The sequence below is a fragment of the Passer domesticus genome, chromosome 1 (assembly GCF_036417665.1).
Source record: "Passer domesticus isolate bPasDom1 chromosome 1, bPasDom1.hap1, whole genome shotgun sequence".
Taxonomy (NCBI): domain Eukaryota; kingdom Metazoa; phylum Chordata; class Aves; order Passeriformes; family Passeridae; genus Passer; species Passer domesticus.
Window position 1 is genome coordinate 87303225 of NC_087474.1, and position 25072 is coordinate 87328296.

The 25072-nt window shown below is 40.0% G+C and overlaps 1 protein-coding gene across 1 annotated transcript in view; it reads left to right on the plus strand.

The window, feature by feature from the left end:
- ANKH (ANKH inorganic pyrophosphate transport regulator) overlaps positions 1-25072 on the plus strand; it is a 106645-nt gene that overhangs the window by 67632 nt on the left and 13941 nt on the right. The window contains exons 5-8 of the mRNA XM_064428221.1: positions 112-282; positions 868-1002; positions 3877-3969; positions 7468-7563. Coding sequence (XP_064284291.1) covers positions 112-282; positions 868-1002; positions 3877-3969; positions 7468-7563 — 495 coding nt within the window. The remainder of the gene's footprint in view (positions 1-111; positions 283-867; positions 1003-3876; positions 3970-7467; positions 7564-25072) is intronic.

The window sequence follows — 25072 nt, forward strand, 5'->3', positions numbered from 1 at the left end:
TGTTGCTTAGCAGGAATCAGACAGGAATCAGACAGGAATCAGCCAGGAGGTGTGTTGGCCCTGGAGAAGCACACAGACAAATTGTTAATCGTCTGTTTGTTTTCTCTACAGGTTGTTTTTGTAGCCATTTTGCTTCACAGTCACTTGGAGTGCAGGGAGCCTCTCTTGATCCCAATCTTGTCCTTATACATGGGAGCACTTGTCCGGTGTACCACGCTCTGCCTCGGATACTACAGGAACATACATGATGTTATTCCTGACAGAAGTGGGCCTGAAATGGGGGTATGTCTTCATGCTTGTGGTTTTTTTAACTCAATAATTTTACATGGGGTCTTTTTGTGTTGTAATACTGCATTAAACCACTGTGCATGGAGGGCCTTCCCTCTGTCCTGCAGGAAAAACATTTTCAGTTAAAGAGGCATGGTGGAAATTATTCCAGCAACAGCACAAGTGACACAATGCCTTCCATGGTTTGGATGTGTCTGCTGAGGACCTCTGTGCTGAGCTGTAAGACAGCACAGCATGAACTAAGTGAACACCTTAGTTCATATGAAAGAAGATATCAAAATTTCTCTTTTTCTTCAAATGTCATATTGTTTTTCATGGAGCTTTGTCTGGTAGTCAGAACAAATTATGCAGATAGATACCTTATGCATTATTTATTGAGATTCATGACACATCTTCTTTTGAATCAGTATTGCTACCATGAGTGAAAATATTTTAGGCTCCTCATATTAAAAATTATTGAAATGAATGTACCAAACTGACAGTGGATGGGAAAAGCAGAAAACCTTTATCCATGCTTTTGGTCGTGTGCTGCATGCTTTTTTCCCAAACTCACTTCATTTTTTTTACCCTGTTTTGCAGGGAGAAGCTACAATAAGAAAGATGCTGAGTTTCTGGTGGCCTTTGGCATTAATTTTGGCAACTCAGCGAATAAGTAGGCCCATTGTCAACCTTTTTGTCTCCCGGGACCTAGGTGGCAGTTCTGCAGCCACAGAGGTAAGAAAGGCAGTGCTCTCCATTACTGCAAATGATCATTTCCATGGCATTACCCCTGTGCCTCTCTCTTCAGCTAAGCTGACAAGAAAAAATTGTCTTAAATACATTTCTGTTTAGTGCGCTTTTTATGCTTGAAAAGAAGATTGCTTGGACTCTCACCATGAGCCCTTCTGTCAGGTCTACTGGGACCTCACCCTCAACGAGACTAGTAGAATTTTTTCTCTGAACAGTGCCTGCATCCCAGATTTTCATGCTCTACACATATAGTCTGGAGCATTGAGATCCCAGAAATTTTAGGACAGTTGACAGTACTCTCCTGTCCTACTCTTTCCTGTCATGTATATTTTATGGCTGTGAAAACTGAAGTGAAACTACTGTTAGCAGTCAGTGCATTACACAGAACAGTGTAGAGACATAAAAAAGCACATATTAAAAAAAAAAATCAGCCTCCTGGTTGGGATATGAAATACACCCTGTTTCTGTTGAGGAATTTCAGATTACTCTAGTAAGTCTCCTACAGCTGTTGGGAGGCAGATTTCTGATTGTGATGCAGAGCTTTTACCAATGCTCACCACAAGCTGACCCATTCTCTTAAGTCTGGGGCACTTCTACTGCCAGCTTCATGCGAGGATGTCTGGATGCATATAGCCATAGGATAAACAAAGCTGTAAGATACTAAATTAAAAGAGAAGTTCAAAGAACATGATACAGTGTACTTCACTCATGCAGGAGGTGCCAGGGACTGCAAATAAACAGCTGTGAGAAAAGAACTTAGGAAACGTAACACTTTTACATATGTGATTCAAGGATCAGTCTATGTGTTAACAGTGGTCTCCATACAAGGGGAGCCAAAAATTAGCAAAGATCAGTTTTGCATTTCTTGGTGACTTTCAATTTTAGATGCATCACATTTCATGGCTAGCCAATTCCTTTTTCTTGCTATTAGGATGACTCCAAGTATGTGTCACAGCTGGGGATTTTCTGGCAGTTTTACACAAACAGTCATGGTCACATCCCAACTTTCTCTGATTTCTGAAATAATTGCCTTTGAAAAGGGAGATGCTGACAACACAAATAACATCAGTGTCTGGACCATCTGTTTCCACGGGACTTTTACAGGTCCCCTATTCAATAATAGCAGCAGTTTTCACTGTGGGCAGGGAGTCCTGTGAAGGACTAGGCTGTAACATGTTCATGAGGACCACAAATCCACTTGCACTGTCCAGCTCCCTCTGCTTTTGTTTGGACTGCCAGCACAGTTGTGGTGATTGGGCTACCCCTTTGGTGGTGGCTTTCATAGGGGCCTTTCTCATCTGTCAAACACAGGTGCTAGATATTTAGGAAAACTTTCATGCATCTGTGTTGAAATAATACTAATTGAGGAAAAAAATCACTACTAAAAACTTAATACTTTCATCCATCTTTGCAGTCTTTTTGGAAAATAAGCAAAATACCTTTTATATTCCTTACTCGATTTAACCTAGTTAGGTTTCATACAGATGGAAATTCTGATGAAAATACAGTAATGGGAGAGTGTGCAATTAAAAAGGATGCTATCTTAAAATTCCAATTTGTTTTATTTGAACCAATTACTTTTTCAAGGTGCATTAAACATTATTAATGCTATTATTAGCAGGGAAGGATCTATACCACTCTCTTCCTCTCTGTGGATATCACCACGTTCCACTCCATTTTAAACAGCACAGGGAACAAATTAGCTTGCTACATGGTCCTGTGTTTGTATAGATCTTTTCACAAAGCAAAGACAGCAGTTACATTTATAATGGGAAAATGGGCTCAGATAATCAACAAAATGTATTTTGAAAGTTTGGGAGTGAAACAAAAACAGCAGTAGTTAAAAAAGGTCTTTCTTAACACTACCATTGCCAGATGTAAAATGAATGAGAAATATGTGGATTGTAACAGATCTGAACTTGCAAACAAAAGGCACCCAAGAACTTTGATTTCTGGAGTTAAGAGAGTCAGGCAGTTCTCAGTATAGATGCATACTTCAGCTCTGAGGACTAGAAAACTTAGTAGATTTACAAGTAGCCACAGGAAGAGCTCCTAAACACCCTTCCTACATGAAGGACATGTATTTGGACTTTTTCTTCAGCAGTCAGAAAAATCACTACGTTATTTCATATATTAATATGGGGGGAGCTTATGTCTTTGATAAACCTCTTGGACTGTACTTATGAGAGAGTAAAAGGGCAGTGAATTGTTAAAATTTCAGGCAGTGAATTCTTTCTTATAATAAAAATGTTCACCTGGAATTTTGTCTGGTGCTCATCAATGAGCACCAAAGTGGGGAGAGGTAGATTTTTTTGGTCTTGTGGGTGCCTCTTGCCTCCAAGGAGTCATATTGATGTCCAAACTCAGTCAGCCACTGAGATCCAATGATTTACAGTCTGTCTTACTTGAAGCTATTTTATTTATGGATAACCAAGTAAAATGTATATAAATTGAAATTATGTGTTATGATCCAAAACTACTGTGAGCTCCAAGGCATTCTGCTGCTCAGCTATCTGTAGGTAAAATAACTCAGGAGCTATATGGAGAAAGGTGTTGGCCTGGTAAGGGGTGCACCACAGGTCAAGTTAACTATTATCTCAGAGTATCAGACGGATGGTGAAATGACAAAGTTGACTTAGGTAACTTCATGGCACAAAAAAAAATCATAAGCTTAAAATGCCAGACCAAATGATGGCCATTTTGATGGTCTTCCTGCAACAAAAAGCTTCCAGTCGCTGGTGTGGTTTTGCATTTGTGCCAAGGTCAATGTGGTGATACTGGTGGGCAATAGTACCCCGTGTTAGTTTCACCGTTGTGTTTGAAGATTTGAAGTTCATGTTTCTCTGTCTCTATTCATAGGCAGTGGCGATTTTGACAGCTACATATCCAGTGGGACACATGCCCTATGGCTGGCTGACAGAGATCAGAGCTGTGTACCCTGCTTTTGACAAGGTGAGTGTCCCTGTTAAGGCTGTCATAAATACCTCTTGTGGGGTTTTGCATGTGTGGTCCTCCTAGTTCTCTCTCTTGTTCCACTGATAGGTTTTCTTAAAATCAGTTAAAATTAATTGTCTTTCGGAGGCTTCAAGCTGTTGTCTGATTTATGATTTTAACCTTAGCTCTGTGTTACAAGGTATTAAGCTGCCTTTTGGATAGATAGGTGCTCTATTTTTAGGGATTAAAAAAGTCCTCACAGTGAGGTAGCTACTTAGGTAATGAAGTGATTTCTCACAAAGTGTCATCACTGAATGAGCAAGCTCACGTCTCTGCTCCAGTTTTTGTGATATCTCTCAAGTGGGTTTGGGTTAATTTGCTTATGTTAATATTTATCAAAGGGTGTTTCACAGACTGACACTAACACAGATAACAGACATTCTTTTAGTAGTACTGACTTAGCTGACCAAGGCTATGAAGATTTTTGTTGGTAAATATGTAATTATGTAAGAATGCAAGGACTGTTCCTGGAACTGAGCACAGAGCAGAAATTCATTTTATTTAGTCTCTTTTTTTGCTCTGATTTATGACTGGTACTCACTAGTCCATATGTCAGGCAAAGAACTGTCCTGTTACTCTGGAATTCAAATGCCAGATCCACTCCTTCACTTTATTTACCAATTAGTAACTGAAGTTTCTGGCTCCAAATACTCATGGAAAATATGTTTGTTTTCTCTGGAATGTATTTAACTGGAGCAAGCCCTGTTTAATGTCATCCACCATATTTCCAAGGAGAATTTAAAACCAACATGAAGTCAAATCAATCATAACCTTCTAACCTGCCTCTGTACAACTAAATTGACCTGTCAGATAAAATCTAGGAGTTCTCAGAGGCCATGCTGCTGAAAAGGAACTGCAGAGGCAAACCCAGTGAACAGCAAGATAAAAATAGTTTGGGACAGGAAACTCAGGAGCTGCTAGCCTCATTTGATGCAAGCCACAATCAAATGCACTATTGTCAAGCAATAGTAACAGCAATTAAGACTCCTAAATTCAGGTCACATTTAGCTGGTGAAAGATACACTGACAACTGCAGTGGTGACAGGATTAGACCATGATTCGTCTATTTGTTTATTTCAGTTAAATGGCTTCTCACAGGGCTCTTGTGGGACAATGTGAGGAAGAAAGTGCTAGGGTAAGGCACAGATGGGTACAGTTTATCTAACTGCTGGAAAAGTTCTCGCAGGAAATTTAGTTACATGTTTGAAGAGCAATTTGTAATGAAATGTACAAAACAAGGCAGCAGCAGTATAAAGGGTATCTCATCCTGACTACCATATGTGTAAATGTCTTCACTGTACTTTTCAGATAATAAATACTAAACCTGAAACCCACAGTGGGTTTTTGAAGATTGCTGTGAGAACTGCTTTTCCTTCAGTCATGCATCACCTTGTGTCACTGTGCCTTCCAAAAGCTTTGTTTCCATAAGATAAGTCTTTCACAGAGGAGTCCAGATAGAAACACTTTTTTATATCTGGACCCTGTAAGGTGTCCATTGTGATTTTCAGAAGCCAAAAGAGTGTGTTGCATTCAAACTCCCATTTTCTTTCTGGGAGTTATTCCAGTTATTGAGGAGGCTGGCAATGCTGATGGCCATCAGAAGCACACCGACTGATAGGATTTGAGATGCCCCTCTTCAAGATTATTGTCTTCACAAGGGAAATCATTATCTCTCTTCACATTTGTAAGAGAGATACAGAATCCTACTTCAGTCTTTAATGAGACTTTGTGTCCAAAGCAACCCCATGGCCTAGCAGTTGCATTCAGGCTAAGGGTCACTACTGACATTTTGGAAGAGAGCAGGCATATGCTAGTTCTGTGCTCTGTATGCTGTTTTATATGGTAGTAATGCCATTGCTCCTAATGGACCCTGCCACCTGACTCAGTGCAAAACCAGTTTTGAGATTTGTGAATGCTATTTATCTGATGACTAGATGGGAATTGGTTTTGCTCCATAGTATTTTGTTCTGAGAACTAAATAGTGTGGAAGAGTTATGAACAAATAGTATGTGGTCAAGAGATGGAGCAAAGGGCAGAGTATGGCAAGGGCAAGGATAGCAGCAGTGAGGTACAAACAAATGAGAAAGCTTTTTCTTAGCAGTCCTTTTGGATGGCTTGTTTTGGGTGTGCTTTATTTCCTCTTTGTTATTTTAGGCTTGTTAGGAAGTTGAGCCGTGCAGCAAAAAGTTCATTTAAACAGTGGTGAGTGATGTAAGCAAAGCTAATCCTCATATCTGTGAAAACTAACAGCAAAGCAAAGTATTTCTTTAGAAACACAATTAATAGTAATAGATGCATGAAAAAAATGTTTACAGGGAGTTTTCATAACCTGTTCCCAAAAAGGTCAGATGGAGTGGCTTCCTGCTTTGGGGTCTGAGTTGCCTACATCTTCAAACACCCAAACTTCCAAGCAGGTATTTAGGCAGGAACATGGGGCTATCTAGGTCCAATTGCTGCACTGATTTGAACAAAAGCCTTAAATTGCAAAATTCCATCAAGCACCCAAATGTGTGGGGAATAATCTACTGTTCACAGTGCTCCACTCCCCAAATGTGTCTGCAATAGTTCTATTTCTCCTATGTGTAAGTCCAGTAGAGAAGGCTGACTCTCTGACAGGTACTGCTGTTCTACCCAAGTTACATCTAGGGTGTATAAATGTACATCTCATGGTACAGGTTTTTTCATCAGGTGCAAAAACTCATGTGTCTCAGGGTAAATGCAATAGATGACCTAAGAGCCTCTTCTTTAAGAGCTCCTAATGGTAACCTGCTTTGATATCCCATCCTCTCCTTTCACAGACCATTTATTTGGTTTTTATGCATTCCCCCAGGTCAATTTTAAATCTTCAGCTTCATTTGCTATATTAGACATTTGGAAGAAGGCTTTTGTTGTTTTAAATAAAACTTTGCTGCCGTGTGAGTACAGAGCCCATGTTCAAGGTGGAACATCTAATAGTCCTAATTATGTTCTGTTCATTAAACTGCATTAATGGAGCCAGCTGTTCCAGAAGCTTTGTTTATATTACCTGCTTGTCTAATTGGATCAGTAAGGATGCTTGCATTCTTGATTTGGTACCAATTTGTGGTAAAAGAGAATCAAATCCAGTTTTTTCCTGTGAAAACATGCTACAAACATTAAAATAAGGTTTAAAAAAATCATGTGGTGTTTTCTTAGAAAGAGCTTTTCAAAGCTGAATTTGTTAAATAGGACTTATTCTTTGGAAAAGGAGGGAGATTACTCAGCCCTCAGTGACCATAGCAGCAGTTGCAGTCAGTTTAAGCAGAAAATGTTCCGTAGTGGTACAAAGTACTCAGAAAGCTCTGGGTTATAAAGCAAACAAGCCAAGGCAGACACGGACAGGCACAGACAGTGAGGTCCAGCACATGACCCTGGTGCCAGCAGCTCCTGGTAGTCTGGAGCCAAGCTAATGCTCGCTATCTCTTTCTCTTGCCCTAGAATAACCCCAGCAATAAACTGGTGAACACCAACAGCACCGTCACAGCAACACATATCAAGAAGTTCACTTTTGTTTGCATGGCATTGTCCTTAACGGTAAGAAACCTTTGTTCAACTTAGTGGTTTTCATCTCCACCAGAGAATTGTCTCCTCTACCTAATGCTAAAAGCACTAGCAGTTTAAGAAAGGTGAGTTGTCTTGTTGTGTGAAGTTGTCTTGCTTTTATCTGGAGAAGGGAGCGTGATCATAGTATTGGAGTAACAAGAAAATCAGCTGTCATTAGCTCAGGCTACATATCTAAAAGATTGGAGTTACTCCATTTTATTTTCACTACTTTTCATTTCAAATCAGACTCCCGTGCAAAAAGATATCAGAGACCTGCTTTTCTTTTCATCTCTTTTTGTTTCTTCTTTTAAATGAACAAAACTTCAGGTAACCAGTGTGTCAGGAAGACAAAAGACTGCATTTGTGTCACATGCAGTGGGATGGCAGCCTGTCCCTGAGCATTTTTCATTTACTGTGCATGGTGAGAAAGGCAGCATGGGTTGACCCTGCAGTAGCTGCTCCCTGCTGCCTCTCCTGGCACTGGATTTTCATGTGGGGGTACTTTGATGCACATTTGTTCTGTTTGCTCTCTAAATTAACTAAAAAGGGAATCTCGGAGATGATACTGACACTGACTAAATGATCTAAATCTGTGCCATTTCATGGGGATGATTTTCAGGGAGAAATTTTGCTGAGCCTGCCATGTTTCAAAATGACTAATTTGCACACATAAATACAGTGCATTTTCATTTTGGACTGTTTCTGCAGTCTTCTTAGCAACAAACAGGCAGTTGTGGAAGAAAACTGCAGCTGGTGGGAATCATAGCAAATAATGGAGCATCTGCTCCAGGACCGGGGTAAATCCAATGTCTGTTTCTATAAAGGATGATTTATATTAGTGCGTAGGGCCAGGACATTGTCTCAACACAGTACCTGCACTAGAGGACAAAAGAAATTGAGAACCTAGAAAATAAGTTTTTCATAGAAGAAGTCCTTCATTACGCTAGAGAAGTACTTGGGAAATGTGGCAGTTGTTTTAGGATACAATGCTCAAAGTCCTACAATTGAATCTACTCATAGCCTAGACAGGTTTGTTGTTTACCCTCAGCATTGCATACTTTCCATGGGGTACCTGGCTGCTTTGGAACTCTCTTTTCCCTACATTCACCAATTTACTATTGAGTATGGGAGTGCTGACAGAATTTCTCTCTCCCCTTCATTTTAGTGTAGAACCTTTATGTCTGAGCTGCAAATGGCTTATGCATGAAGAGAAACTAATTTATGTCAAAGGAAATGTTACAGCACACAAGCCAGAAGTATTTGTAACCATCTCCACCCCACCTGAGAATGTGAGATACAGAACTCTGTGCTGTTTCACAGTTGAAAATGAAGCAGTTCAATACATCCATAGCTGAATTACATTTCTTCTGCTCTTTGTTTCCTATACTTTTTCCCTAAACAGCTACAACTGGCCACCATCAAAGACAGAATTGTATGAACCAATGTGGCATCTCCTCTGTCTTTTAATTTCTTTATGCTTGACCTCTTTTCATGAGGCTTAGAGATAAACAGCTCTTGCTCTAACTTGTATTTCCTACAGCAAGAAAGAGACATATGCCTCCACTGAATTGGCCATTGTCTGGAGACTTTCCATGAGACCCTAGCTCTAGTTATCTACCATCACATGCCTTGAGGTTTTCTTTTGTGTCCTGTTCCAGACCAAAGTTATGTTCTCTACAGTTGGAGCCTCCCTCAAAGTCTGTCAGTGTCGTTACAGACCCACAAAGGGGAAAGCTTTCCTTGTTCTAAGTTGTTGTGAGAATACTATTTCAATCTCAGAGTTTTCTCTGAATTGACTGTATTCTTAATCCCCCATGATATTTATCAGGTTACTCTGGTTCTGATAGATTACAAGCTTTTCACATTACCATCACTATCCTCTTCAGAGTAATTTTTAATCACCTCAATTAGGTTTTGTTTTGTGACTTCCTGGGGTTTTGCATCCAAAAGTTCTCATTTTACTTTCAAGGGCAGTTCTTTCATGAGATCATCATGAGACATCTGCCAGCAATGAAATTCCAGAAACACTTTTGAGGTCCATAACTTTTCCTGTCCCATTTCTATTTTTGACTGCTAGTGACAGATTCTTAGGATTGCTTGTCAACGGGCAGAGCAGAAAAATAGACATGAGCTCTAAAGATTCAGTTGTATTCAAAGTCATGAGCCTGCAAATGCTTCAGCACACAAACTCAGCAGATATTGGGATGACTCATGTTAATGTGTGCCACAGGCTCTAAGGAAGTAGACTTCAAATTTGCCTCTGTTGTAGCCAGGTGAGTTCCCATGGCCATTGGTGATAGCTGTGTTTTTCTTCAGAGGCTCTACTTCGACGACTTCTACATGGGAGTCAGACTAGTGGCATCACCACTGGTACCATCCTGTTCTTTCAGGTCAGAGGGAAGGGCTCCCAGGCTGATAAGACAAAACAAATCCAGTACTTAGACATGTCATGTAAAGGTATTTTCCAGTAGATGATCTGTAGAAGGATTCCAGAAGATGTAAGGATAAAGGAAGTCCATTAACAACATGAAAAAATAACGGTGAAGTTTTAAGTACAAGCAGCAGCCATGCAGGGAAGTACCTTCCCAATGTAAAACCTTGGGAAACTTTCAATCATCAAAGGCATACTATTTCAATAGAACTAGGAGAAAAATGTCCTACCTCCTTCCACAGACCAGTCATGCCTGCACAAGAAGTACTGCAATCCTACTACTGCAAGAGAAACATCTTGTCACTGTTGTTGGTAGAGACATTATTAGGTCAGAGTAGAAAAAAAGGCATAGTTTTGTTAAGAAACATAACTTCATGGTTTGTTAAATCCTCATGGGATCTGAAAGGCTATACCAGAGCCTTTCCAGGCTAACTTTGCAACATGCACTGGTGTTCTTTCAAGGATGATCATAAGTAGTATCTCATGGCTTTGAAGCTGCCATTAATGCTAGGGTATTAAAGCTGCTTCTTCAAAAAACGGGAATTAGTTGTATTGCTCAGTGAAAAATGTGCAGACAAGCTGTTTTATTTAAAGGTTTTAAGTAGAAGCCATTAAACTCCTGATAGGTAAGACAGCTGTTGTGATTAGTCACATTGATGTGGTTTTTTTGTAAGTGGGGATTCCTTCCAAAGCCGTGTTTTGTGACTGTGCAACTGAATGTAAAATTTGTGTAGTGGAGGGAAGGGAGGTTTTTCCGTAAAAATAAAGGACCATTCTAATTTTAAAAAGTAAGTTGTACTTGGTAATTTGCATGCAGTTCAAAGGGTGTCCATAATGCTGTTTGCCAGTATCTGCTACTTCACTGCCAGTAGGCACTTCGGGAAAAATGCTTCTTTCCATATATTAGTAGAAATACTGCTCCAAATGCCAGTGCTGCTGCCATTGCAGATCAGGCTTTTGAAAAAGAAAACATTTTGGTTCAATGCTGTTTAGATGGCCCTGCAGATCAGCCCTGAGGTTGCTGCACAGCTGTAAACTAAGGGAAGACACAGACTCGAGAAAAGTGGTACATCTGTAGCCCATATCCCTTTGGTTGGGGGATATGTCAGCCTCAGAGCACTGCAGAAATGCCAGAGTAATTTGTCTGGTTGCCAATTTACTGCATTTCTCCACTGCAGCAAAGGTTTGCTCTGTCAGGGGAGAGCACTCCCTCACATATGAGCTGTGCATAGAGGGGCAGGCTCTGTGAGGAGCAAGCTACTCAAAGGAACCCTGCCATACAGGGGAGTAATAGCAAACAGGCTGTTCTTTAGCAAGGGGTTTTCTTAGAATACTGATAGTGTCTCTGAGTTTGGATACCAGAGTGCAAAATTCAGGGGTTTTTCCAAGGCAGCCCGTGATGGGGCACAGATACTGCCAAATTGCCTTTCTCTTTTTCTGTTTTTCTTTCTTCTTTTTTTTTTTTCAATTTTCTCCCCATTTTCCAGCTGAGCTCTTTTTTAAGTCTTCTGTGATGACACAGAAGTTGCACTCAGTTAAGGTCCTTTTCCCTGGCTAATGTTAGCTGCTGGCAGCCACGTGATTAGTGTTTGGTCATCTGCCTCTGAACTGCAAAGCTTTGCAGGCTGATTTCACATCAGTAGTTAGTGCTGCTGTACAAAAGTAAGACAGGTCTCCTTTGTGAGGGCTCAGGCTGCTTTCCTGCAGCCACTGCAGCCTCGTCTGTGTGGCCACAGCCGTGCCTCACACATGTCTGCGTGTGAGGCCATGTGCCCTGAGCTGAGAGCCATCGATTGTGCAGGCAGCTCTGGGAAAGTGGGACAGTAGCAACATTCACATGTCAGAATCATGCTGGAAGGCAAGTCATGTCTTAGTTAACATGAGGTCTGAGCACCCTCATTTTAGTAGCTGTGCTGGGGTAAAAGCACGGCCAGCTCAGCGCGGCTGGCAGCAGGTCACTGCATGGGGAACATGCAGGGTGCTGCTCAGAGAAAGCAGCTTCTTAGCACTGTGAAAGCTCCCTAGCTCTCTGTCACTGAAAGTGACCCTGAATAGTCTGCATTTACTTGTTCATTTACAGCAGGGAAGGAGCAATCAGTTCTTCCAGCAGTAGTTTGAGAACTGTGCAATTTAGTTCATCTTTGAGTTGTGGGGCAGGCCACAGTGGCTTGTGGGATACAGTTCCAAACACCAGCTCCTGTTGCTGCATGGTTCACATTAGCTGAAGTGTCAGCAAGACACGTGGCTGGTTATCTTCATATTCTGTAGTGTTCTGTAGATTACAATAGGTTTTCTCTTCCCACTAAGACAGGCTCCAGGTGCCAGGGTGACATGCTGTGTGCACCACACCATGTTCATCCATCTGTCACCAAGATAATGTACAGCAGGAGAGCTGCACAGTACCTCGAAGTTTTAATATGTGTGCTACTAGAAACAGCTCAAAGCTCTTTCCAGCTATTGAAAAGGAATTTCAATCCTGCTTTGCTTTTTTTTTTTTAATGAACATATGGTTATGGACAATTGGAGAAGGTAGCAGTTTTCAAGGGCAGAAGCTAATTGTATAGAATACTGCTTTATATTTAATTAGTTAACACTGCTTAAGAAGCAAAATCCAGATGTTCAGTTTTGCTCTGTCATTTTTCATTCCTTTCTATTCCAAAAGAATGAAGACAAAATATAGCATGGAGAGGTGTTCACATTTACACTTGTATGTGTGTGTGATTTATGCAAGATTTATAAATTTCATATTTGCTTGTTACAAACATACTAATGAAAACTTTAAATCTCTTAAAAAATAAATAAAAATAACCATCACCATGAAGTTTCAATGAAAGAGATTATTCAGGCACTTCAGCTGAACAGATTAATGTGCATTGTGTTGTGGTAACCAAATTAAAATTCCAAGTCACCTGCATTAGATTTAAATCTCAGCGAAAGTTTAAATGTAATGTACTTAGAAGCAGACAACTGGTCAGTTTACTGGCTTGTATGCTTAATCCTGAGAGTTGAGTGTGTGTGTGTGTGTGTGTGTGTGTCAATACATGTCAAAATGTCACCTACTTTACAGTCAGGGTTGGTTTATTGACTCCTCAGTTAAATTGCTCATAATTGAGGAGTCTAATGATAACTTCAAAATGTTTCTAATACTAGTAAAATTATTTTCTATTTTATTTGTTAGGTAATCTCTTAGATTCTATCAATAAAAAGCTAGATTTTTTTTTTTTTTGTAAATAGTGTATATTATTTAGATTCGTAACTTGTTCTTTTGACGGAGGATTAAAAAGTTCTGATTTCTAAGGATTCCTGCTGATGAGCAACTGTAGTTTGAGGAGTTACTACTGGCAAGTGTTGTTTCTTTCATTTGCTGGTAATTATGAGACCCTTAGGAAGAGCAGCACACAGAAATTTTGTCAGCTCTCCAGTGATTATAACTTGTAGCACAGTTGTAGCTGTAGCATAAACTACCATCACTTGGCAGCTATATTCATCTCATAGATTAATGTATAATGTATGTATCTGATAAGCATGTCATCATACTCAGTATCATTCTAAGTGAGGGGTTTTATATTATAACTATCAGAAGGTTTAAGCTGCAGCATTTAACCTGTTTGCTTGTGTATCTTTTATTTCTCCCCAAACGTGGGCAAAAAAGAGAGACAGATGCTGGGAACCATAGACTTGAAAGATTCAATAGAGGGACACCATCTCCACCTGAAAGCAGCAGGGTGAGGTCCAGAGTCACTGGGTTTCTCTTGATGGATCCCTGTGATGGGATCAGTTTCAGCCTGAAGAGGGGAGGAGGAAAGTCTTTGTTCCATTTGACAACAGTTTACTGCAAGCCATCCCATCATTTTCCTAATTCTCAGTCATCATCTACTGGGTTATGTTCTGAAGTTAAGCACCTAGGAGTTAAGAAAACCCTGATCAAGAACAAGGAAGCCAGTGTAACAGGCTTGAGAAGCATGAGAAGCACAGAAGACAAGACTCAGTAGTTGCTGCTTCCTGCTTAACTCTGTCAGAGCAAGAGTCAAACACTGTGGAAGAGTAGCAACTGTGTTTCATCCAGGCTAAAAAGCCGTGTCTGTTTACAAGACAACTTGAGATGCCTGAGTTTTTGCTCTCTGTTTTGGATTTGGTTATGCCAGAACTGCCAAGTAGGTACTGGCTGCTGACTCTTCTGTCAAGTTGATCAGCAAGGCTCCACCAGCCAGTGAATTGTAGCACTGGCAGGTACTACTGGAGTCAGAATGAATATAGGGAGAATATTCAATACAACTCAGTGTATTATTGCAATAGCATTGCCTTATTGACTTATTCCCTGATGCTGTGCAAACGCTCTACTCAATAGTTGTTCAATTTCCAGTTGAACTCAGTAAATCATATTTCCCAGCCCTAAGTCTGGCAGCTGATTTTTCCCGTGAGGGACACTAAAGACTCTACAGTTTTCATAGGCCCATTTGCTCTCAAATATTCAGTCTGTAGTGTAATAAATATACCATTTCATATCCCTTTCTGCACTTACAAATAAGTTCATTTTCCACCTGATAAACTATCCTGTGTGAAGCTGTTACATGCATTAGAGTGATGTATTTGATGTTTTCAACTATGCTGTCTGCTAAATAATGAGACATAAAGCAACTCTTGACAGAAGTTAAAGGAGAAAAGTGAAAGAATTCATTGCATCTCTGCAGCCAGCCTGACTGCTGGCCTACTAGGTACCCTTAGCTTGCACTCAGGATAACATGAATTAGGCTTGCATGTTGAAAAATGCCAAGGAACGTGTTCCCATATCACTGAAATCTTTTGAAGGTAGAATCCTTAGCATGAAATAACTGCATGGCAGTTCTCTGCAGTGCACAGCTCCCACTGGGTCCCAGGAGTCCCATGGCATTTAGCCACCATGAAAGCACTTCCTAAGCTGCAGTAGCTAGAGAAGTACCACACTCTCTGTTTTCTTTCCAACTTTGGAGATCAAATACCTGGAAGGCCAAGATACAGAAAATTGCATTCAGGGCCTGACCCGAGATTAATTTTTAAATGCCTTAAGCAGCTTCACCGTAGCCAGGGGGTATGCAAAGGAGTGTTTTAAAATAGAATTTGCCACAAGCAGTACATGTGAACAAGTTTTCACAAAAATGTTGGATAGTGTTTTTCTCCTTCCCAAAAGAAAATAAGGTCAGTTACCATTACTACTGTGAAATCAGTGTTAGACTGTCAGGTAGCAAGAAAACGTAGAAAGACTTGAATTTATGCTCTCACCTTTGTGTATTTAAGCCAACAGGGGAGAAGGGTTGTGTGTGCTCATTTGATTAAGTTTGGTAATGATCAGCCTAGAGAGGAGCAAAGTGATTTGCAATTCTGACCCATGCAAGAAACTCTTGGGGTTTTTACTCCATTATTCCTGTTACACTCTCACAAGTCCTTTAGCCAAGTACCTGCTGCCTCATCCCCATTCTTTCAAGTGATTTAGATGCTGAAAAAGGGAGCAAGAAAAAAGAAAAGGTGACTGTTTCTGTTTCCTTGTGACTGATGCCATGTATTTCCTCAGTGTATTGAGAGGATTGCTACCAGAAAACATCACTCAGTAGTTGCAACTTGGATAGCTTTGGTAGCTATAAACAATTCAGGCTGCTAATACTGGTTCTTAGTTCACAAGCTGAAATCTGAACAAAGTGGGGATTTCTGAGATCCTTAATTTAGCCCTTCTTTACTGGGCTTTACATCTAACCTGCATGCAATGCTAAAAACTCCTCACTTCCCCATCTCAACTCTTATGGAAATGACAGATAGCAGGCATTCTGAAGATGGCCCACAAGGACCAGTCTGAATTCAGAAAAGGTGTGGTACTGGAAAGGTGTGTGGTGAAATATGAGCATATTTAATACTAAAGAGAGAGCTGTAGTCTTTGTGCAGTGATGGTGCAGAAGAGCAGCTGAACAAGTAAATATAAAAGGAACTAAAGTTCACAAAGCCTCATTTTTTCACAAATTTTTGACTCGTGGCCTAGGGAATAGCATCATGGTCTGAAGATGACAAGCTGTATGTTTAAGTTCCTTGGCATTTCAGATACTGAGCATCTTCCCTGCAAATGGGGAATGCAATGTTGTGTCAAGTTAGAAACCTCATTTATCTGTTCTGTCTTGAGGATTTGGCTACTGTAAGCATTTCTGCCTTACCAGAAGAAACAGCTGTGCCACACCTTAAAAAAAAGGATCATGATGATTTCTTTCATGTGAACAAGGAAATCTGTGGATTTATCCGTGTTCATGTGCTCAAGCTAAAACATTGCACAAACTAAGTTACTTTGTAGAAATCACAAATTTTAATTCTGGAGCAGGAAGTTTCTGATGGCAATAATGCTTTTTTTTTTTTTAAATGCTTGTGTTTTGACAAAGCACAAATGTTTTTGGCACTATGCTTTGCAGTGTTGTAGTTCCAGAAGGTCAGTTACCAACCACTGCACTAGAATTTATAAATGGAAACTTATGTAAGAGCCAACTTTCTTAAAGTGGCTTGTGTTACTGCATTAACTAGGGTGAGCCTTTGCTGTCTTTTAAGGTTGACCAAGGTTATATGTTTTTTTTTTGGGGGGGGGGGTGGGGGGGGATGGGGGTGGGTTTAGGAAGTCTGACTGCAGAATTTTAGAGTTTTAATAATAATTGATTTTTTCTATGCATCCCACAATGTCATATTGCAGATTCATACTGCCAAATCTCATTCCCCTTCCACATTGTTTACAGCAGTCAAATTTTATAGTATATTGTCCAGTTCATCCAGGTTAAAGCAGTGGTGGATCCTCCCCTGTCTAAGGTCATGCTTACAGCTCTCCTGAACTGCAGTTTTTCCTGAATATCTCCTTTTCTGCTTGTGAGAATAATCAATTACCCCTGAAGACCTCAGAGTAGCTACTGTGGTGTATCTCCATTCCTGGTATTTGTTGCTTACTTTCAGGAATACCTTTCTATATAACAAAGAAGAGCTTAGTCATGGCTAGCGACTCTTTAAGAAACAGTACAAACCATATTTTTCTCAGAACTGAAGTCCTCTATAGCTTTATTTAGTCTTCTCTGTAGTTCTTCCTCCTGAGTTTAAAGATAAATGAAAGAAAATGAGACAAGCTGAGTTGGTCAGAGTGCTAACAATGCCAAAGTTGTGGGATCAATCCCTGTACAGGTCATTGACTTCAGCGCTGGACTCAATGATCCTTGTGGGCCCCTGCCAACTAAGAATATTGTGTCATTCTATGAAATGTATTTAGGAACTATATTTTGCTGCCACCATATCTACCTGTGACATTCTGTGTCAGAAGTTGAAGCCATAGCAGAGGCCACTGGATTTGTGTTCATTTTTTCTTATCTTTTATTGGCTGTCTTTGTTTTGCATCTCTGCATTGCTTTATTATCAAAGGTTTACTAAAGTCATGGCAAATTTGGACTGAGAGAGAGTAAAATCCACAGGAATAAATGTCACAACAACAATCTGGTCCTTCTCAGAGGACACAACCCCAGTTGCTGACTACACCAGTATTTGAAATTCCCTGGTTGACGGAGTTCAGGGTCCTTATCTCTTGTGAGCGTACACAGAAAGAACATGAAAAACACAGACAACTCTTCAAACTTCTCCAACACTCTCAAATCTTACTTCACCAATGGTCTCATTACAGCCTTATTGTATTAAAAAGATCTCACAAGTCTTATCAAGAATATCCATACTTTAAAAAAACAGCACTAACTTTTAAGACTTAATCTGTTGTATTTTGACTTTACTTTTGTAGACCAGATGAAGGTCAAGGACAGCTTTTAGAGTAATAAAACCTCATCTACTCATCCAATGGAGCAATTTGTTTTGACTTCTTTGATTTTGCCCATCTCTTAGCTCCAAGATTGTTTTTTTTTAATCTTCAGGCTACTGGCACAAAAAATAACAATTGGAAAATGGCATATTGGCAAAGAATAACAATTGGAAAATGGCATATTGGCCGATAGTTGCTCAAGAAGCTTTTCACTTTTTCAAGGTCAGGTTTAGTTCCCATTTCAGTAAAAAATTGTTTCAGACACGAATGGAATCATTCCTGTCTGCACAGGAAGATGCGGGACCACTAGAGGCAGACTTTATGAAATCCTCCCAAGAGCCTTGTCCTATCCATGGTACTGCATTGAGCCTTTGTCCTGGAACAAAGGTTTTTTGTTTGCTCCAGTGAGGTGGAGATTAATGTCTCCTTCATGATTGTTCAGGTTTCACACAAAGAGTCTGTTTTGCATATGAGCGGCTGGAGCAGGCAGAAAAGGAAGCATCAAAAATTGTCCCTGCAGCAATGTTTCTGCTCAAACTCTGTGTTCACAGCAGGAAGAGTAGCAAGGGGGGCAGAAAACTTGGGACAGAAGAAAATTGCTAAGTTGGGAGATGGACAGTTTTCAAAAAGAAACCAGAAATCTGACATCTTTGGTTTATTGAGCCTTTTTAGAAGTGAAGTAAAATATTCTTCTTTCTGTAAAAAAAATTAAACAGCATAATTCATTGGGAAGATATAACGACTACCTTAAACAATTTAGTGACCCAACCCAGCATGGAAAATACCACCTAAGTACTTTCAGCAGCAGCTGGGGAGAAAGCAGATGTGTCATTATGTTAATGCTATCAGAGCATCAGTGAACTGTGCAGCTGCTGGACGTGCCTTTATTTCTAAAGAACATAGTGCTCTGTCACTCTGGAAAGCTGGGGGAGGTGGGTGGAAATTTAGAGATGTATAAACCAATTCTTTCAGGAGGAGATATAAAGTTAGGGGGTGTTCCCACAAGCAGGCTCTGGTTCCCCTGCTACTTTACAAATTTTATGAAGGCTGATTGCACTTTACACCCCCTGCACAGAACACAAAGTTCAGAGAAATCTATACTGACTTGCATGCACTTGAGGGATCATCATTGTCAGAGAATGTCCTTGTGATTCAAGTCATCAGCATTATCATAAATCAGTTTCAAGATGTGACTGCGGTCTGACATTTTTACTGCTCACAGATCCCGGGCTTTTGGTTCATGGGACCACACCATTTTTCCGGTTGGAAAGGCCTCAAGGACCTTCATCAGGTCCAGCCTTTGCACAGAGCAGTGTCTGCTGTGGTGTCAGAACAAGTTCCCTGGGGCTTTGGACAGCCTGTTCCTGAAAACTTTACATTTCCCACACAAGAAAAGGACCCAGTTTCTTACCTTTTCTGAGTTGCAGGGCACATGAACACACATCATAATGTGTCTCGACAGAGCATCAGACTGCAGCAACCTTGGCCCTGAGATGTTCACCATTGGTTAGAGCATGCTGCTGATAACACTGAGGTTGTGGGATCAATCCCTGTGTGGGCCATTCACTGAAGAGTTGGACATGGTAATCCTTGTGGGTCCCTTACAACTCAGAATATTCTGTGGTCCGTGACTTAACGCCTCAATCTCAAACAATTTAGGATTTTGAATTTAGGTTTTTTGGTGTGTATCAAAAATTCCTCAAAACTGCAGGCATGGCTCTGCAAAGGCTGCTGTCTGACAGGAAATACAGCAAAGATAGCACAAGTCTGCAGGCTCATTCTGGCAAGCACCGGGTCTTGGTATGCAGTAAGCTTCTGTAACAAGGCAGTGATGCTGGCCTGTAGTGTTGTGTGAAACCCAGTGATTCCTCCACAGATTCCAGAGATTTATGGTTGTTTCTAGAACTGTGCTTCAAAAAAAGAAAAGAAAACAACTACCAATCTAACTGAAAAACACCACTTAAGTCTTTAAAGACAACAAGGTTTTTACTTGATTATTTTCACAGTAAATTAGATAAAATTTCCCATCAACAGGCAATAATGCCTTTGTGATAAAACCTGGACTTTATGATTTCTTGGCCCACAATAAAACACAAAAGCTCTTCTTTGTGTAAATCAATGAGTAGCTGCATCGCCTTCCTTCATAAGAACCCTGTTGAATTCTTTCTGTATTTTTCAACTGCCTGAGAGGTGCATGGTAGCTTCAGGAGGTATTAGGACTTTGTATTCTGTGCCACACCTCTATTCAACACGGAAGCACACCTCAAGGGGAATCTGAATAGGGGGGTAACTATTAACTTCTCTGTTGTTTCACTACTAGTAAGGAGTTAATAGTTACAAAATGCCGTTACTTATAATAAAAATACAGAAGTACCCTTTCTTTTAACAATAAGATGCTAGAGTAAGATTTTGAGTGAAAAGCTCCAGTACTATGTAGTCATTTAGAGAACTAAATTTTCAAGGTTGATGAAGATATGGATTTGAAATAACTGTAAAAACGCTATTTAGCACTAACAAATTAAACTACTTTTTTTTCCAACATCTTACAAAATAGATTACTGGAACAGAGAAGAGAAATCCAGCATTTGACACGGATGCTAGTTAGAACAAGATATTATCTTGACGTCAAAAATATATCTGTGAAATCAGCCCATCTTGTGCAATACAAGCTCTGAAAGGAGACAGAATTATGGAAGTTCTGTTTATGTCAGAAAGAGGGAGACCATGGAGACATTTGGCAAATCAGGAGATCCAACCACATAAGACTCAGTCCACTTTTTGATTTGTTTGTTGCTCAGTTCAAAAGGCTAAATCATGCGATTTCTATTCCTCCATACTAGTAAAAGTTCTAAACTTAGCTGATACTATCCCAAGGACCCGAGGTGCAATTCAAAGTTGAGATGTGTAATAATTTTCAAAGTAGGTTTCCTCTGCCCTCACTGGGCACCTTGTAGCATAAATGGTAATCGGAAATGAACAAGGCATGGGTTAAATTAAACTACAAGCCTCAATACATACATAGAACAATATTTTTAGGGTAAAACATTTCACTTGGATAACCATACTTCTGCAAATATAACAGATTCAACAAATTATATGAAACATCTGCTGAGGGGTTTTTTGTAGAAGAAAAACAGGAACTGCATTTCATCACAGAATAACCTTTACCAGGTTAACTATCTTCCACAATAAAATCTGTTATTCCAGACTCATTCCAGGTTGGCATATGTCTAACCTATTTTTAAAAACATCCATTTTGGATTCTTTAATTTCTTTCTGAGGAACATAGAGCCATACCATGTCTCTGTCATCTGCCATTGTTTTTTCTTACTGAAGACTGCACAAAATCTAGCGAAGTTGTACGGTTGTTCATAGCTCATTGGGATACTATTTTGTGCTTTATATTTATCAATGAATTCTTGAAAAATAGGTAGTTTTCTAGGAGTGCTGAAAACCAAATCAGTCTGGCACCCTGCAGATTACTATACACATGACAATAGCCTTTGTTAGCATAATGTATTATAATGCATTATGTAGTGGGTCTCTGAGGTTTAGTAATCTGTCAGCAACCAGAATAAATGGAAATAGCTTCCAGGAGATGCAAGGCCTATGAAAAGACTGTTATTTTTCAAGAACTAGAAGCATTCGGTCTCACACACGCAGCCTTTGAAACAAAATCTCATGAACAATCTTTCATCACAATCATTTGTGAAAGTCAAATGCTATAATTGTACTTAAGAGAATAAAGAGAAATTGAACTGAACACTAGCAGTTCTGTACTTTCCCTATTGAAAAAAAAAAGATTTGGTGCATTCTCTTAGGCTTGGTGAGAGCAGAAGTTTTTAATTTTGACTTCTGAATATGCTTAGACATGGAATTTGTTAGCTGAAGATAGCCAGGTTCCACATTTCCACATAAAAATAGGGACGCCTCGTTGAGGAGGGTGTCTAAGCCACAAGTGAGAGCATTTTCTACTTTAATGCACAACTGTATTGAAAAAAACCACTAATATTACATAACAGTGCATAACCTGCATGGGATGAAGGTGCACCAGGATTACTGAACTCCTGAAGCCATAACTCCCATGCAGACTGGGAAAGGCATCTCTTACACTACATTTGCCCTGCTTTTTATGCCCTTCCCCTCGGCGTCTCCCAGTGACCTTTAGCAGAGAGATAGTACTAATCTAGCTGGAGCTTTGATGTGAGCAAGTACAGTTGCACTAGTTTCCTTATGGTGCTGTGAGCTGTTGATATATTTAGTAAAGTTTTTCAAATTTTACTAGTATAGAACAATTGAGGGCAAAATATCAAAACCCTTCAGATCAATTGAAATTACTAAAATATCTTCAGAAATACTTAGCTAACTGTTGTTGATACTATAGTTGATAATACATACTACTGCCTTTATGCAGATCTGCTTATTCTCTGTAGCATTCCACTCTGCTGTTTACACCTTCATTTCTTCCTGTATTTTTAAAGCGCTCATCACTGGTTAAATGATCAAAGGCTTTAACAAAACTATCCTTTAATATCATGCTGCACTCATACCATAAGGCATCAGAAAATCAAATAAGCTCTGTTGCTAGAATTCTACAAGAAAAATCCTTACTCCCAAAATATTGAAATGCTTTGGCCTCAGCAGAGTTGCCAGGTACAACACTGAACAGCCAACTGCAATTGCAGCCTGAAGCTGCAGTGCCACTCTGCATGCACATTGCTTGCCTCTGCAGAAGCTTTCACTGTTTAGTCTTCATCTCTTGATTAGGTTAAATGAAGGCATAGCTGTAACCCTAACCAAGCCATTTATTCTATATTTAACCTTGCAGACGTGCATAGAAATGCAAGGTGGGGGAGAAAACAGTGTTAAATTAGGAGAAAGATAGGAAACATCCAATTGGTAAATATACTTCCTAAAATCTTTCCTGATCTGAGTCACAGGAAGTTAGCACTGCTTATTCCAGTAGAGCCAATCTTTAATTGTCTGTGCCATGTTTTCTTGGACTACTGTTACCATCTTCTCCTGTCTTTTGTCAAGCATTACCTTTTACCAAGGTAATGGCAAACATCCTAAAGACCAATCAGAATCACAAAAAGCTGACTTCATCCTATTTTCAGAATATGCCATCTGTAACAAAGTCAGCAGCTGAAATACCTTCCTGCTTTGCATGTTTAGTGTTATTCTTTGCCTGAAGTAGAGCCTGGGTTTGTCTTTGAAACAGTAAAGTTGCAAGCACTCAAGGATTTAAACTGCAGAGGGCTTGAATGATGCAAAGCATTAGTTTATTTTCCTGATGCTTTGTTCCCTCTGGGCGTTGAGAATATCATCTCATAAGATGATAGAGAGGGCTCCCTTAGCAAAATGTAACTAGTTATCAGTACTGCAACCAAAAAGATGGAAGGATACTGAGACGAAAATAGAAAGTACTTCTGCTGCCGTGTTTCACCTCCTCAAACTGCTTATTCTTGAGCTTAGTAGTCTTTGCCCACCAGCTGCTGTATAAGCGCTCTTTGAAGTCATTTACCAGCACAACTCTGCTGATCAGGGGTGGGGAAGACTGCAGTTTGCAACAGCTGAGGAGGAATGACCACACACCACCTGGGTGTGAGTCATCCTCCCTGACTGGCAAACTGACCTTACTCTGGTGGGAGCAGGGTGGACATTTACTCTTTTCTTATTAGGGCCAGAAGGAAACCTTTTTGAGAGCAGAATTGAGTACAGTACCTTTGGTCACTCATTTGCTTGCCTGTCTAACCATATTCAGCACTCTCAAGTGGCTGTTGAAGAGGGAAAGACTGCTCTGTTTGCCTTTTGCTGGCAGGTTCTGCTGTTAGCATACACGTATGGAATCTGGCAGCAGCTACACTGCTCATTAGGACACTAAATGGCACTGTGCAGTGCAAGCAGTGTAAATGTCCTTGCTTTCATGAAAACAGCAAATTATAAGTGAAGAGTGAGCATCTTTGTATCTTACTTTATTTATTTGGCTTTGAAGAAAGGTTTGACAAAATATTCCCTGTATGACTGATTTACGGGTCATTTGCAGTGAGAGTACAAGTGACTGCAGTCTGCCTAAGGGTGTCTCCAGCGATGAAAGAATTCACTCGGTTGTTGCGCAGTTACTTTTTAATAACTGAATTCTCAACCACACAACCCCCTCTGCTCTAGATTCTCCCCTCTGCTGCCTCATACCCTGTACAAGTAGATTGGCACAAGAAGTGCTCAGTTCTTTTGTCTTCTGCTCTTACCTTACTCCACTTACTGTTCTCTGTAGAGGAGATGGAGATACACCCCAAGACAGTATCAAATTAGTCAAGTAAAACATGTAATTGTAACAAAAACAGTAGTACCTACCCTAAGAAGTGGAGAAGAAAACTGAAGGTGGACCTTTATGCAGGAATGTGAAATGTTTTGTTCACCACACGGAGGGTCCTTCCACAGGCCTCTCAGTGACAGGCCTTGGGAAGCTTCTGCAGTCTGGGTGCTTGGAGGCTAAACAGGACAATTTCTGACACCCTACCAAAGAATGAGGATGAAATCCCAGCTGTCTCAGAGGTGGTAGGATTTCAGAGACTAGTTTGAAAAGTCATCTGCACATGTAGGGGTGTGACAACTGGATTAAAAGAAAAGAGCTAGTTGCTATGATACTAGGTGGTAGGCTAAATTATAACAGAGTGGTTATAGAGTCTTACAGACTATATTGTACAGCCAATGTGCAGAATTTACAGGGTACACAGATTTTTAACCTGACAAGAGGAGTGCCAGAGTGTTTAAGGTCCCCAGTTTTGCACCATCAGTCAGTTTACTTCCTTAATATTCACTTTACAATAAATAACAATATAAGAATAACAAGAATAATTGTTAAAAAATAAGAAGAAGAAATAATTTTTTAAATCACAAAATCAAATTAAATAACAAAGTAGTTATACCTGAAGGTACACTTTCTTATAGGGAAAGTCCTGTAAAGACTGTCAGGACTGTTTTTCACTGAGTGCCTTGAATTGAAGCCATAATTGCAGCTGCCAACAGCCCCTTCAGCCCAGATGGAAACCTCAGAACTGACCAAAAAAATTAAACAGCATGTACTACCACTGTACCAAGTGCCATGGGTTTTTTATGGAAATCTTCCTTTTCTGTATGGACTAAACAGCACACTCTTTTAATGAAAATAACAAGACTTAGTGGATTTGTAGCCTGAGAGCACCATGTCTGCAGGACTGTGCTGAACACCTTTGCCTTGCCATCAGACTTATTGCATACCAACAGTACTCTTTTCA